This window comes from Bacillus rossius, chromosome 3 (assembly GCF_032445375.1).
Source record: "Bacillus rossius redtenbacheri isolate Brsri chromosome 3, Brsri_v3, whole genome shotgun sequence".
NCBI classification, from domain to species: Eukaryota; Metazoa; Arthropoda; class Insecta; order Phasmatodea; family Bacillidae; genus Bacillus; species Bacillus rossius.
In genome coordinates, this window is record NC_086332.1 from 69,596,917 (window position 1) to 69,613,214 (window position 16,298).

The 16,298-nt window shown below is 38.5% G+C and overlaps 1 protein-coding gene across 1 annotated transcript in view; it reads right to left on the bottom strand.

Annotated features, from left to right (window-relative positions):
* Positions 1-16,298, bottom strand: part of LOC134531459 (multiple epidermal growth factor-like domains protein 10) — a 40,371-nt gene that overhangs the window by 10,175 nt on the left and 13,898 nt on the right. The window contains exons 4-5 of the mRNA XM_063367173.1: positions 12,215-12,355; positions 9,947-10,069 (exon numbers count right to left, since the gene is read on the bottom strand). Of these exons, the coding sequence (XP_063223243.1) occupies positions 9,947-10,069; positions 12,215-12,355 (264 nt within the window). The remainder of the gene's footprint in view (positions 1-9,946; positions 10,070-12,214; positions 12,356-16,298) is intronic.

Here is a 16,298-nt window from a genome sequence, read left to right on the forward strand (position 1 = left end):
CCGCTGGCCAATCACGTCGCGCACAGGCTCACGCGCACGGAACCCAGCCCTGTCTGCACGGAAAAAATTCCTACGCGAGTAACACTTATTATTTAATTTATAAATACTAAATAACCAAACAGGCTGCATATAAAACATCACTTAATAAAAATTAAATACGAATGCTCCTTCACCATTCGCCTTAAACCCATACGCTGACAGTTCTTTCACTATAACTAGTGAATAGATGTAAGTATAAAATATTAGCCTATATTATGTTGCAATATATATATATTGTGTTGCATAATATATGTTAAAAAATATATATATATATATATAAAAACTAGTTTTAGTTATGCTTAGTAACACATCACAGTTAATACTACACGCACACAACTTCGTAGATAATTAAAGCGTAGAAGTTGGGGCTAAAGGGCTCGCGATGAAGGAATTGGGTAGTTTCTCTAACCGACCGACTGCCCTTACTGGCGACAGGCGATATGAGCTGTGCCCTCTTCCTGAGTGATTCCTGAAGCGCCAACTCGCGGATACACTGTTTAAATTAATTATTCGTAGCTCTGGATGCGTAGATGCTGTGATAATGGGTTAAGCAATGACGGACGAACTAATTTCTCTAAGTGCCGACAGCCATTGACAGGCGACAGGCGACCTGAAGCTATAGTTTCTCCGGAGTAAAGCCCATGTCACAGCTCGCGGATACTTAACGTAAATAAAACATTTAATGCCCACACATGCGTTACACCACACATTAAGGCATGTTAGCCCGCGCAACATGCATTTACTAAAAATAGTCTAGTCTGTAGGATGTTTAATTTTCTCTCTTTTAGTTATAGGTGCTGCTGTCTGGAGCGGATGTGAGTGGTTAGTGTCACCCTCACCGCCAGGGGCCCCTGCGTCCCTGGCCAGCGAATTCCAGTCCTGGACAAAATCAAAAATCAAGGCGGACATCGAGTCCAAGTGCCCAACCCCCGCATGGTAGACTCTTTCTACTCTGGCCAACTCTTCATCCAGACCATCCTCTGTCTCCTGTATTCTCCTACACTAATGCATGCAAACTTGCATCCCGCATGAAAGTGCCCAGGGTTTTCTCTGTGTCTATGCAGGTTTTACCTGGGCCCAACTTAACTAGTAGCTTAGACTAGAGATAAGAGTGAGGGGAGTTAGTCATGGCAACAATCGCTGCCATGGCTGGCCAATCCCCTCCTAGCACACGATGCATGTGACCCTCTCCCTGCATGGCTATTTCCAGCATGACTAAGGCGTGATAGGCTTCGGCCTGAGACGCACTTAGGTCCCTCCTTAACCCGGACCCCTCCCAAACACACTTAGTTTTTAGTTAGGTTAGGAAAAAAAAAAAAAATTTTGAAGGGCTCATTAAATTTTGTCTTCCATTTAGGGCACTTCGTTGATAGGCCGAGGGAGCGATCTCCGGGGGAAAATAATATAAGTTCAAGTTATTTCTGGGATTTAGGCGGTGGCCCTACTCATAATGTAGTTTGCGAACTTTAAATTTATTTTGTCTTTTCTAAATTCTCTTTCAGCCGCCACCTCAAAAATTACGTCTGGATATAATGTTGTGTGCGTGGGATGTAAACGTTTCTTTTTGTAAATTCATTATTTTGACTATTCTGCCCCGCGAAGTCGACTCGTTTGCAATTGTTCTAGTCTTAGTATTATTCCCTTTTGGATTTAATAAGCCATTGTACGCTTATTATTTATTTGTAACCGTTCCTACGTTATCTATTAAGTATGGTATCAATATTGACGTTTACCGTTTATTTGTCAGCATAGTTATGAGCCTAGTCCTATTCAATTGAGCGTGATATGGCTTGATTTTCTGTCGTACTGCTTGCACATCAATGTATATTTATGGGGATTACTACATTAACTTAACGGGATATGATACCCTTTCACGGTTAGTTTAAATTTTTTATTATTTCAGTGTTGCTATATTTAAATGCATTCCATATTACCGTATGGTAATAATTAAGTGAAGCATCTTTGTTAATCCGTAATGTGTAGGTAAGTGTAATTTGTACTTGTTATTAGGGATTTCTGCGCCCCTATTCTGTTGTCCCGCGCGCATACACACGCGTGCAAGATTTGTAATTCTTATTGAAGCTTATAAAGTGTTGTTTGCACGTCTATAAGTATTTGTTATTGAGAAGTGCATTAATTAAATGTATCCTTATATAATTTTTTTCTTGTGTGTTCACATTTAAATGCACCTAAAATACACGATCCGTGCTGAATATTTAAATTCAGCCCCTCCCCGTTACCCCTTGAAATCTTGTCCTGACAGTTGAAATCCATGTCCAGGATCCGCTTAGTTAGGGCTTTGTAAAGGCTTTCAGGGTCTTATTTTCATCTTGCGTGTTCGTTTATCTTTCCTTCATTCTCAGTATTCTTAATATAGATCATGCTAATCTAATCTTGAATTTCAATTCTTCCTTTAGATTTTCTTCCTTCCATCGTTTCTATCTTTCGTTTCCCTTTATGTTGTTAACCCTCTTCTCCTTCATATTCTATGTCCAGGAGAAAGCTGTGTACACAAATTAAAAACCATAATCGAGTGCGTATCAGGCCAACCACACGACTGTGCGCACTACCTGTGCAAAATCAGTTTACAATTCAAATTTTACTGTTAATTTCAGCCAACGAAATTCCGCGATGCATCTGACATCTGTTGGTAGAGTTAGCATATAACAATATTAACTACCAAATAATACTGTGACATCTGACAAACCTTTAGTGAACAACGTTATTCAACATACAAATTCATTTGAGTTATGTAAAATATTTAGTTAACCATTCTAACTCCAATATATTTTTTTAATTTATATTATTTACTAGTGATTTTTATAATTAAAATCATTAACTAATATTTGATTATTAATATTTAATATTTATTATAATATTTTATTACTTTTAAATATTATTTAAGTATTAATAAATATTAATTAACATTAGGTAATATTTAATAATAATAAATCAACAATTTTTTGCCTCATTTTTATTGATAAAGATAAACATTTCTCAAGTCCCACTAGAATGACATCATACTCTTCTCTCATTGGCTGTTGCGCCACGCGTCCATAGCAGAAATAAAATACATTCATTTCCCTTCTTACGCGCACGATCTCTTTTCCATGCTCAACACAGTTCTATGCGCTGTTACCATTATTTTCTCTTTTTTTTTTAATTGTGCTCCCAGCTTTAGGTCTTCATGGGCGTGCCCTGAGTCAATAATAGGAGCTTGGGTCTCCACGCGCAGCCGGCAGTTTTCCGAGAACTTGGCCTCCCGCGAGCTTCTGCGAACAGTTTCCACGGAGACGGAGACGGAGAAGTCTAAAAACGCCCTCCCCCCCCCCCCCTTCAAGGGTCACGGTAATGGCCTCACGCGCTCTCTGGATACTCGTCGCGTGGGCCGGCCCACCTTGTTCGCTGAACCTAGCGGAGGCGTTGACACGTGACTCTGTTCCGGTGCAAAACACCCACCCATTAGTAATTGGGACGACGTAAGACGATTTCGCGGGGAGCATCAGTCGCTTTTTTTTTTTTTTTTTTTTTTTACTTGTGTTCCTCTTCAAGAGTCCGTGTAGAACGTGGTGAGAGCACTCGCCTCCTACCAAAGCGATCCGGGTTCGAAACACGCAAAACGGTAGGAACGTGACGTACGTTTTCCGTGTTACGGAGATTTGATCGGGGTACTCCCTTCCAATTCATTCTATCAATTATCCATTCTTATCTCCTCCCCCCCCTTCAACGTGTCAATTCACCTCAATGTTGACAAGAGGTTGAGCACATTAATTATTATTTTTTTTATGTTCTGGCCCCCAACACACGTCATTCTTCATTCCCACTAAAATAGAAGAGGCTACTGCAAAAATATTTTATTAAAATGTACTCTGGTAAATTATCTGTGACAGTAAAATAAAAATTGCTTCTACCAATCCTTATAATGAATGCTATTTACAACTTAGTAAATATTATTTGATATTTTCATACCACGTTTGTCGATTACTACTTCCAGTACCCACCTGAGGTCGTGATGGCTGAACGAAAAGTCTTGGGTACGTCTTAACTTTGTGGGCACATTAGCTCGGAGCCCACTTCAGTCTTAGATCACCTACATTCTTGACCTCTTTTCATAAACGTTGAATGTTGCGACTGGAGTCACAGATCATTTTCCAGAGAATATTCATCTGAGCAGTACAGCGAGTTCTGCGCCTGCTCCAGACCACTCATGCTTCCCGGGAAGCAGTGTAGATGCGCTGTTTGTCCGCAGTCTCAGCTGGCGCGGGCGAATTGGGCTCACCCATTCGATATTTACTGGCTAGAATAATAAATAACTTTAGAAGAGTTAAATTTTTTGTAACAAAATTATTATAGCTTCTTATACGTAATTTTAAATTTAATAACTATTGACCTCATTAGGGCTGTAAATTGTAACCCACGATAACGATGTTGAATGTATTGTAGGGGTTAATAAGACACGTGCGTCACGTTATTTGGTTACAGATGTAGAACTGTTCAATTCCACTGACGCTGCCCAACCTCCACATCTGCATTGTTCTCAGAGCCAGGTCCAGCAAACTCGCTCAAAGGGCCGCTCGGCGACTCGCACCAGGGCCCATCAGCGCTAGTGTGTGTTATTGGATCCACTCACCAGTGAAACCCGTTGAAAATTGAGACCCGCTAACAGCATTCCAAGGACGACATTGGCAAATTCCCGCTCCAGCAAGTGACGTCAATTCAACGAGAAGGGTCCCAGTTAGACCATTACAATTACGTGAAAAACGATTGAAATAGTACTAAAACTATGTAAATCTGAATTTTGGCTCATTTTTACTGTTCCTTTGGTGAACAACATATATATAAAAAAACACTCTGACCTTCGTGTTACGTTCGTATCGTTCATATTTAGGCTTTGAAGTCTCTAATGCCTACAAATTAATTTCTTTCACTACTCTTTCTCATGCTGTGACCAAACAGAGAGCCACACTGTGCTCCGATTAGTTTCGAATGATAGAATATACACGAGGAAACATTTACGTAAGACATTACTTACAAAAATATTAACGCTAGACATTCCTTACAAAAATATTAACGCTTCATATTTAAACTTATATTGAAATTAACCAAATAAAATTCAAATGTTTGTTGAATATAATAAAACAAATGCTGCTCTATAATTAATATTGGGAAAACAAAATCCTGAAAAAAATTTAGTTGTTCATTATATGTTAGTTCTAACTGTTTTGAACTTTCTTTGTGCAATTGACGGTTCTATATCTGTAGCTAAATAACGGGACGCATGCAACTTATTAACCCCTACACTACATTGAACACCGTCATTGTGGGTTACAATTTACAGCCCTTATATGATCAATTGATATTAAATTTAGAATTAAGTATAAGTAGCTTGAAGATTCTATTACTAAAAATTGAACATTTATAAATATCTAAGGGATGAGCCTAATTCGTCCGCGCCAGCAGAAACTGCGGACTACCCGCGCATCTACACTGCTTCCCGGGAAGCATGAGTGGTCTGGAGCAGGCGCAGAACTCGCTGTACTGCTCAGATGAATAGTCTCTGAGAATTTATTCTCATCTCTAAAACACATTATATTAATAAAAAGGAGATTTTTTTGTCTCTTTGAAGCTAATGTAGCTCGGAGACGGTATCAATGTAGCCGTGAAATTTAATGCCTGTATTCTCCAAGACGGATCCGTTTACAACTCGAAGATTTTTATTTTCCCCCAAATTCGTTTTTGTTTTTCTAAAATTTAAATTTCTTGGCGATTCTTGACCACGTATTCTCTATAATCGCCACGGCAACTGCTATTGCAGTTTCAATGATTTATTCACTCTTAAAAACACTTTTAAAAAGTCTTTCTGTGAATGGTTTTGTCATGAAATCGACACGGTAATGGTAAAATAAATGTGAATTTGAAGGCTTTTAAAAACTTTTGAAAACTATATTCCTTCCAGTTACCTTATTTCTAATGATTGTTTTTTTTTTTCAGTTCATTATCAAAATTCTATTTCTTTTTTCTTTTTGTGACGTGGCAGTAGCGTTCCAGCGAGAATGGACATGTAGTATATGAACAGTGTAAGAGTGTTCTGGCCGTAGACTTCTGCTGACTGACGGGTGCATCAGATAGTATTAACAAAGATTATCTAAAAGCATACTTCAGATTTATATAATATATAACAACTTTTAAACATTTTTTCATAAAAATATGTATTTCTAAGTTATACATTTGCAGAGGAAACGTTTATTTTACCTTTTTATTTTACTTCTTATCGTCCCGTTACTGCGAGGGATCGATGACGATCTACCATGAACTCATTGTTCGTCTGCAATAACGGAACTTCCCGTGTGTTGCCCACGGAAGCAACATTAAGCTGGATTTTCGACGGGTCGTGGAGGGGAGGGGAGGGGGTATAAAGCTAAAAAGGCTAGCGGGCTTTAACTGTTGCGCCATTCTGAAAAGACCCTTTTATTTTTGTCCACGGGAAAGCATTGAGTCGGTGTTATGAGCGCCACAATGTAAAGAGCGATTTCCCGGTCGTTGCCTGGCAACAGTTTGGTTTGTTTGGCTTCACTTTCTTGGATAACCTACAGTTCACAGGGGTAAAAGCCACAACCACAGCCCGAACAGTTCCGAAGTTTACCGAAGGTAAAGATTAGCTAAGGTTTTGTCAGTTAAATATATAGTATTTCTTTTTTTTTTACTGGGAGGGTATGTCAGGTTAGGTTATCGTATCTAAAACGAACAGTTGGTTACGTTGGAATAGCGTTATTTGAAATACTCTTTGGCCGTAAAATATATCAATCATTGCAATATGGTGTTTTTTCACGAACGATCGACAAACTTCTGAGAACTTCGGAACTGTTCGGGGGTGGCTCTCATTCCTGTGTACTGTAGGCTTCCCCACTTTCTTCAGCACGTGCTGCACCTGGACTTTTCCCGCCTCTCTGATGTGGCCAGACGTGGGGAAGGGAGTCAGGCAGGAGACGTGGGGCGTCACGGGGAATAGAGTTATACAACTCACAAAGAAATTGGTTCGAAGACTTTTTATTCCTGGAACTTGGCTGTGCGGTGTTGACGATCCGAAATTTAAATATTTTTTCGAATACACAGAAAAATCTTTTCTGTACTTTAAAAAGATTATTTTCGGAATTAGTCACCAAAAGATACCTTGAAATACTACATGAAAGATATTGTAACTTATTACAACACATGGATATAGTCAATTTTGTAAATATGAGTTAATTTTTTTTAAATATTACTAAGTAGTCATTACGATTATTTTATATTTAAATTGATTTTCGATTAAAGCATATTTTTTTACCAATGGAAAAGATAATTAAATGTTAAAAAAGTTGACTTCATTATGTTGTAATATGCTTATTATTGTACACAGTTAATACTAGAAAGCTAGCGGTTCACAAACAACCTTTTCTATTGGAGGTAGCCTACTGGACAACACAAAGCATAAATTCCCGGGTAAAACACAGAATTCAGTGTTATTGCGAACACTATTTTGTAGTGATACTGTTGTTTTCATATAAATGTACAAATTTACAAATATATTTTATTTTACACGAATATTTATGTTCTATTTACAAAAATTTACACTGTAATGATATGTCCACCTTATGATAGTAGCCGCCCCTACGATTAATCCAGGCTAAAATTCTCTCAGCAATATGGACCTTAAATCATATACTTTCATCAGAAATTTCACCTAATTATTTTAAAGTATCCTTAAATTAATATTTGATGTTTCATTATAAAATACATTGCGGACTGTGGATGTTAAACACAATTCAAGGAAACAAAACCTTAAGGGAGATCGGTTTCTAAGATTTTGATATTTTATCTGAGGATAAGTATAGATAACTGGAATCATTTTTGAGTGCACGCCAAAGTAGATATGAAAACTGAAAATTTTACGTTAATATTTGAAGACAGCAAGTGTATCAACACATTTTAAGGACTCTTATCATTGCATCACAGAATATTTGACACACCCCGAAGGACTAAAAATGAATGAAAAAAAACCTATAAGAATATTTTACCGAATAATATTTAACCCGGAGAGAACGTAAAATGTGTCACAGCCAATGAAAACATGACGACCACTTGACTATGCAAGTGTTTGGGTAGTCTAACTCGGCACCAAATATAACGCGAATATTTACGACACAGTTTAGGAGAGTAAAACTTTGTGGGACGTTGTATAGTTTCTTGCGTGAAATTATGAACAGGTTTCTCCTGACGGTTTACAAACTGTAATATCTTGATAACTAAAGTCTGAAAACATGTGTGAGAGTTTGGGAATATCTTAGCCATGCCAGAAATCCGGATCAATAATTCAGTTATTCAATATAGTCCGAAAATAGAAAGATTCACATTCCTACAAATATTCAATTTTGATTTATTAAGAACACTACTTAGAAATTATTTAAGTATTCCCATACATTTAGAAATATTTTAGAAAATTTGCACATACTGAATTAAATTAGTTCGAACCCAAGCTTGCAAGGATCACCTTGTAGTGTGACTCAAAAAATCAGGGGGGAAAATGTGTGGTTCACATCCCAAAGGCACTTTTTTCTTCCACGTGAAAGTTTTCCCGGTTTACAAAGGAAACCAAAACTTGTAAGTCCAAATATGTTGTAGTTTATACGAAAGTGCAGTTATCTGGTTCCATATGAAGAAACCTTCGTGAGAGAATCCGTAAGTTGACTGTGGTTTCCAAACGGTACACGTCGATGAACACTGCACAGAAAAATATTTTTTTCTGTTATTTTATTTAAGATTCCTTTGGGAAAAAAAATTGCCAATAAATAGTTTGTAATACTACAAGAAATATATGTGTATTTTCGAGATAATAATGAGTATTTCTTACAGAATATGATGCGTAATAATATATATTAATTAATTTTTCATTCAAGAGTTTTTTTAAAAAACATGGAAAAGAGAATCGAATATTTAATAGTTCTGTGCAGTTAATTTTGGGAAGCCATTACAAATAACTTCAACCATTGGAGTAGCTGGAACATTATAAATCATAAATACCTGGGTAAGAATCAGAACACAGTATTACTGTGAACACTATTTTTTAGTGATGAAGTATTTTTTTAATGTAAATGTACAAATTTATAAAAATCTGTGATTTTACATTAATATTTCTGTTTCATTAACAAAAAAAAAGCGCGTTTAACTCAGTACAAGTGATAGAAGTGAAACCTCTTTGGCATGTCAAACCTCGAATCGTAAGGATATTGTAAGGGGTAAAACGACAGAGACTATGACTCACTTCAAAAAAAAGCTCAAACCCCGTTGTGTTGCACTCTGCCCAAATACTCCCTCACTATATGCCAGCAAGTCGGAGTGGCGTCAGGCGCAGGCGGGTCCCTATCGCCGCGACCCGCCTATCCCTGCAGCATGGCAGGTTCTAAACTGAGCCGCACGCCACCACGTGGAGCCCGCTCAAGGGAACGGGACCCAACGAGTTCTCTGCACCGTCCGCAACATTTTCCCGTCAGAAATCGTTTCACAGCCCAGGGTTTTCCCTCTGTCTATGGAGGTTTTACCTGGGCCCACCTTATCTAGTTATAGTCTAGAGTTAAGAAGGGGAGTTAGTCATGGCGCCAATCGCAGCCATGGCTGGCCAATCCCCGAACAAGCACACGATGCATGCTCCCTTGTCTGCATGGCTTAAACCCGGCATGAATAGGCGTAAAGGCTTCGGCCTGGGACGCACCTAGAGTCTTCCCTAACCCAGATCCCTCCCAAACAAAATACACTTAGTTTTAGTTAGGTTAGGAAAAAAAAAACAATGTTTCACGGAAACGATGCATGAAATTTGACTGCCGTCGCGACTAAGAGGTTTCACTTGAGAAGTGGACAGCGTGGCGGTACTCACACGGGAGGCAGCGGGTGTTGCGCGAGTTGGGCACGTGGCTGACGGGGCAGCGGCACACCTCGGCGCTGCAGGTGGCGTTCGGCGCGGAGCAGTCGCTGCTCGCCTGGCACCGGTGCCCCAGCACTGCCGGCAACACCGTCTCACTCGCCTCGACTTGTCTTTGCCCCGTTCACGGTCAGACACGCGTGGCCGGCGTTCAACCAGTTTATAAGCTACTTATAAGTATAGAATAATGCGATTATGAACCTATAAGCACACTTCTATCAGCAAACAAGTGTGTTTCTTTGAAAATTCGGGATTTTTTTAACTTTATGCAGGGCCGGTGCAAATGTAAATTGGCGCCCTAGGCGAAAAACCTTAATGCCTTCCCCCCCCCCCCCCCCCGGACACCCCAAAAAATTTTCCTTGCCTAAAAATACATCACGTAAGCCTAAGATTTTGTCAACAATCAAATGTAAGCAGGCTTGTGTTTTTTTTTTTTTTACTTTTTTACTTATTACAAATCATAAACAGGTCACCGTGGACTTAAAATAATTACTTATATCAATATAAACATTCCAAACTGTTACGAAAATCCATTTTCATCTAGTTTCAATAATCGTTAAACATATTATACCAGCTGTTATGTGTCGTGCTGCGCCGCCCCCAGCTACTTGGTGCCCTAGGCGGTTGCCTAGTTCGCCTGTATGGACGCGCCGGCCCTGACTTTATGTAACTTTAGTTATTCTTATTTCTTAGTACTAATAGTATGAAACAAATTCGCTATCCGCGTCTGTCTGTCTGTTCGGTTACTTCTGAAGGACACAATGGATTTTGATGGGGTTTTCGCCATCGTTTAGAGAAATTTCTTCCCAAAGGTACATGTGTGTAATACACTCATACTAAATTTAAAGATAATAGAGAAATGTCGATGATTTGAATCATGTTGTAAAAAGACGCTTCTAGGGCGCTTACCTACGCTGACTTACATAAAATTAATGTACTACAGAAATTTAGGTCTTAAAAAGGCCTAGAGAAAAGTCCACTATAACATATTTCGATTCTTCTAAACATCACTCACTGTAAAGAATTTATATTTCAAAATAGGTTAAATAATTAGTTATTTTCGAAGCTATTTTAAAATATAATATTCATCTATATCCAATAATACATGTTAGTAACCATAAGAATTTAATTTATATCAAAATTGATTTTTACACCATATAATGCATTACTTAGAAGTACTTACGTATTAAATCCAAATGACGCCCCAGTAATAAATCACATTCGTGGGCCGGGTCACTAGTTTAGCATATATTACTGTGTTATTGTAAGGCTGTAAGAACATTAAGTAGTAATGAATGAAAGAATGAATTAATGAATAATTGACTAACATCTCGTCGACAAGTAGGTCATTGAAGGCGATGAACCGTGATTACGTGAGGATAGAGCTATGACAGAGTGAATGGGTCGGAAAAGCGGTAGTAGCACGAAGAAACACACTGGCTAACAACAACGTCCACTACGTTTCCCATTTTCCAAGATAAATCCATTTTAGATCCTACCGGCAACCGAAGGGGCGCGAACTATGTAATGTCTACAAATATAGAAGTAATAAGTTGTTTTAACAAGCCTGCTTGGCTCTGGAGGCGTACATAATGAGGGTAGAGCCATTTTTACTAAGAGAGAGTTCAAAGTACAGCCACTTCCACTTAGAGACAGATGTCTAGGTGTAGCTAGGTGTAGCATCGAGGTAAAGCAACTTCCACTTAAAGAAAGACGTTACGTTGTGGCTACTTCAACTTAGAGAGAGAGAGACGTTAAGGTACAGCCACTTCAACTCAGAGAGAAACATCAAGTTAAAGCTAGAGTCCCGGAAATTTCGCGAATTTCTCTGGCCTCAGGATAGAATTCAAAGTTATAGGTGTGCTCGACCCATGTTCACTTTCCCATTGGTTTATTTCTTAGCGAGAACATTTTTATCCTTGTTATTTGGCCCTACCTGATTCGCTTACTTCTCTCCTAGCTGGACATCGTTGGCTCACGGTCGTAGAGGGGCGTGTCCAGATAACTGCGGTCCAATCATGAACACAGTGCGACAGTGTGGAGGTTTGCATTCTAGCTTGCGACTAAATGAATGCGTGAACATTCCGTGGCTCTAGTTATAGCCACTTCCGCATAAAGGTACAGCCACTTCCACCTACAAGGTACAGTGACTTCCACTTAGAGGAGGACATGGAGGACTTGGAGCGCGAGCGGGGCCGGGGGAGCACAGTGGCTGGCACTCACAGATGTCCGGCAGGCAGTCGCGGCCCCCGCTGCCGCCGTGGAAGCCGGGCTGGCACAGACACGCCCCTCGCACGCAGGCGGCGTCCATGGTTGAGGCTCCCACCCGGCAGTCGTTGCGCACCGTGCACTGGCCCCCGATGCCTGCGGCACACGCATCATGTGTACATAGGACCGAGTATATCTGAGTGTCTTCGCTGGTGGTGGTGATGGTGTCATCAGCCTGCAGGCATGACCAACAATCACGCAGTTCTGAACCCGGCAAGGGAAATTTATGCATATGAATAATGCGCTTTGGTAGTAAACGCAGAAGTTAACATTGTGTGTCGCAGCAACTTGTGTCCTGGCAAATCAACACCCAAATTCTTAGCATAAGCGAGAAATTTACTTTCCAAAATTTCACAGGTCGACTATTAACTATTACTCGTGTTGTATTTACTGTTTTTTCATGATGCCGAAACTATTAAGGAGTTTTCTTCAATTTCCGCTAAAATTAAATTATGGAGAAATGACTTTTCTTGACCATATATTCTATAAAGTGTACCTGAGGTGTTTTGGTGAATTACCAAGAACTAAAAATCAAGATTATTTTTGGGATTTTTTAATTGATTCCTCAAGAAAAAATAAAAACTGAAAGACACCATCTAGGTATTAAATGTTTTTTAGTGAATCCTTTTTTTTTACTTTATGTATATATATATATATATATATATATGTAAAATTTAAGAGTGTCTGAAGTCCATAGGAACCGCATGCTACAAAAAGATTTCCCTTTGAAGTATTGGCATTCATTTTTAATACATTTTTGAGAATGACCACAAAGGTAATGATACTGTCTATAGACACTATTTAGTACGTGGAGGTGTGCTCTCTGCCTCAACGAAGATGGTGTATTTTGGCTTCTATTTATACCCCGAAGAGGCACGAACCCAAGCTCACGCGCTCGTAGCCGATAAGTAAGTCCAAGCGTCGCTCGCGCGAGGCTCATGGCTTGGGGCATGCATATTTCGCGAAAAGATTCCGAGACGAGATGAAAGTTAAAACATTGTAGCATCGTAAGTGTTTCGTGATTTGGTGAGTTCCTTTCAAGTACACGTCGATTCTTACAACACCAAGCACAGTAATTCAGCGCGGAAGCAAACGCGTCCTGAGTGGCTCGTCAAATAAGTCAACGGCTTCTCTCGCAGACGGCAATCAATCACAAGGAAGAAATCGCTGGTGCGGGTATAACTTGTTGAAGTCTAATAGGCGTTCATACGTTTACGCGAAAAATGCCTGCCCCAATCATAATTTATGCCGGTGGCGTGAAAGTTTGCACGTGAACTGGCCCGGAGAATGAATCACACGATGTGATGGTGGAAAAAACTCGCTCTGCAGTCGTCGCGTCTGGCAGACATACCTCCGAGTGTTGCATCCGTCGTGGAATCGAACCCGGCGCCTATCAGCGACTCACACGCATGCCCATGGCATTCAGCTTTAAATCATTTTACATTATTTAAAAAGGTTTTTAAGATTGGTTTTTTGTAAGATTATAATTATCATCACATCAGTTAAAAGTTAAATTATATTTACTACAATAATTATTTAAATATGTAAAGTTTATTACAGTTTAAAATCTTGGCTCTGACAACATGATAACGATAGATTATTGTTCCCGTAATAAATGTATAGGTTTGCAACTGTTCAAATCCCTTTTATTTTTCATTTGTATTTCTAAAATTAGTCTAATAAGAAGCAGTGTAGCCTATAAAATTTAATTGCCAACTTTATTAAAACCAGTTTAAAAGTTTAACGTGATATTCTAAATTGACAGTGCAAATTATCTCTCCCGGAGGAAGAACACAGAACAAGTAGAAAACGTTTCTTTAACGAAGAACCAAATCTAGTTAATTTTCGTTTAATTTAACACGTTGGGAGTGGTATAAAAGATTTTTTTACATTTTATAAATGTTTATATCACACCAAACATAATTTTAGTGCACTTCATAAAATAAAATACATTTATGAAGTCACTTAAGTACCTGATAGAACATTTTGTAAGACGTCAATTCAGGGAACAACTTTCCCTGGGATTCTGCCAATTTAACCAATGGCGTAACTAGAGGGGGGCAGGCGGGACTTGTGCCCCGGGCGCTGTATTGGGGAGGTGGGGGGAGCTAAAATGGCGGAATAATATTAACTATAGATATTTACTTGAATAAAGTAGTGTGAACACAAATATGTTGGAGGCAAATTAACTGAATTATTTGTATTGAATGATACCTAAATTTATATCGTCCAATACTTAAAAACTGGTATCTTTTGCCTACTGTCCAACTTGTGGTGTATTAAAAATGAAATGACTGCAAATAAATCTATTTATTAACATTCTAAGTTGAATAAAAATATTTGAAACGGTGAAATTGATATGTGGTGTTTTTGGATGGTTTGAGGGAAAAAAACGGGGCGCCAAGATGGGTTTTTGCCCCGGGTGGAAACTAGTCTAGTTACGTCACTGCACTTAACAATATGTGTATCAAATATTACGTCCAGGTGCACACAACCTTTGCAGGTAGGGTATCTCAGTTTCTGTGACTCATATTTAAGAAGGAACCCCATGAATTGAGACGAAGAACAGGCCACACTGACATACTTTTCTCCATATCTAAGTTTGTATTTTTTAATTGGGTGATTTTTTGTTTCAAAATGTGGTCTTTCCAAAAATAAATACATAAAAAAAGTGCGTAGTCATACAGTGTTCTATGCCAGCAGCAATTCTAATTGAAAAACAATAATATTTCTAGCTAGGCATCTGAATATGACACAAAATTTTACACAACACAAGGCCAGTTCTTTCGTCGACTGCTTCACAAAAACTGATATCCAATATACGTGAACAACTGTACTACGCATGCAATTTTTCCCTTCATCTGCTCGATCATGGCCTACTCTTCTGCCCATACTGCGCAACGAAGCTAAGTTTGGAGCATCCGGCGTAAACACTCAGTTCACGTGTTGTGATAATTTGAATTTTTGTTTGTGTAAAATGTTCCCGGTACGTGCGACTTTGAGATTTTTTTTTTTTTTTTTTTTTTTTTTAGAAGGCCCATAGATATGTTAGGTGACTTTCGGGTTCCTTGGAGTACACCACAGACTTAGCCGAATGAGTTAAGTGTGTATGTCCCGTTACAGGTCATAATTTTAATTTTTACGTTTAACACCGTTAAACTTGTAGACATTTTGAGTGGCGGAACATCAAATATATATATATATATATAGTGCATTATTTTTGTATAATTAGTTTTGCCCCAGCCACTCGTCGGCGCCGAAGCTCTAATACCCTCCCGATCAACAACAGGGAGCGATCCCTCATAGTTCTGTTTATTTAAAAGCTCTGAAATGTTTAATCAAAGAGAACTGGAATGATACTATGCATATGAGGGAGGGGAACACGAGTACGCCGGCCGTAAGGTCGGAATAATCTGTATAATATTATCTGGCAAAATTAAAAAAAAAAAATTTTTATTTTTTTACAATTTTGTACTGTATGGATGAGGAAACTTAATGGCATAAATAACTGAAAAATTTAGGGATTAGAGGCAATGCAAGTAGCTACTGCGTTTTATGGTTTAAAATTCTTTCACTAAATTTTATTTAATAATTTTTAGCCTTTCAAAATAAAAAGTATACCTACTGATTTTTAAGGGTTAAGTAAAATTAAATAATTATTTTTTCTGAAAGAAATTAAACCATAGTACATAGCAGCCTGTAAAATCGACTAAAAACCTAAAAAAAAAATTCCAGTTTTATTTTCCATGTTATTCTCCTTACCCATACTGCACAAAAAAACGTACAAAAAAATGCAACTTTGACAGCCAGCAAATTATGCAAAACGTATTATATATATATATTTATATATATATATATAAACTTTTCATTTTATGAAAGTTCAGCCACTCTAAAAGTCGGCCTGTTTAACGTTGTGTTTCATAAACATAAAATAATAACCTGGAACGGTAACTACACCCTTAAACCCTGGAATAAGTGGCAATGATGTTGAGATAGGTTCCCTCAAGGTACTCCTTTCAGCCCCTCCCCAAGCGCTTCC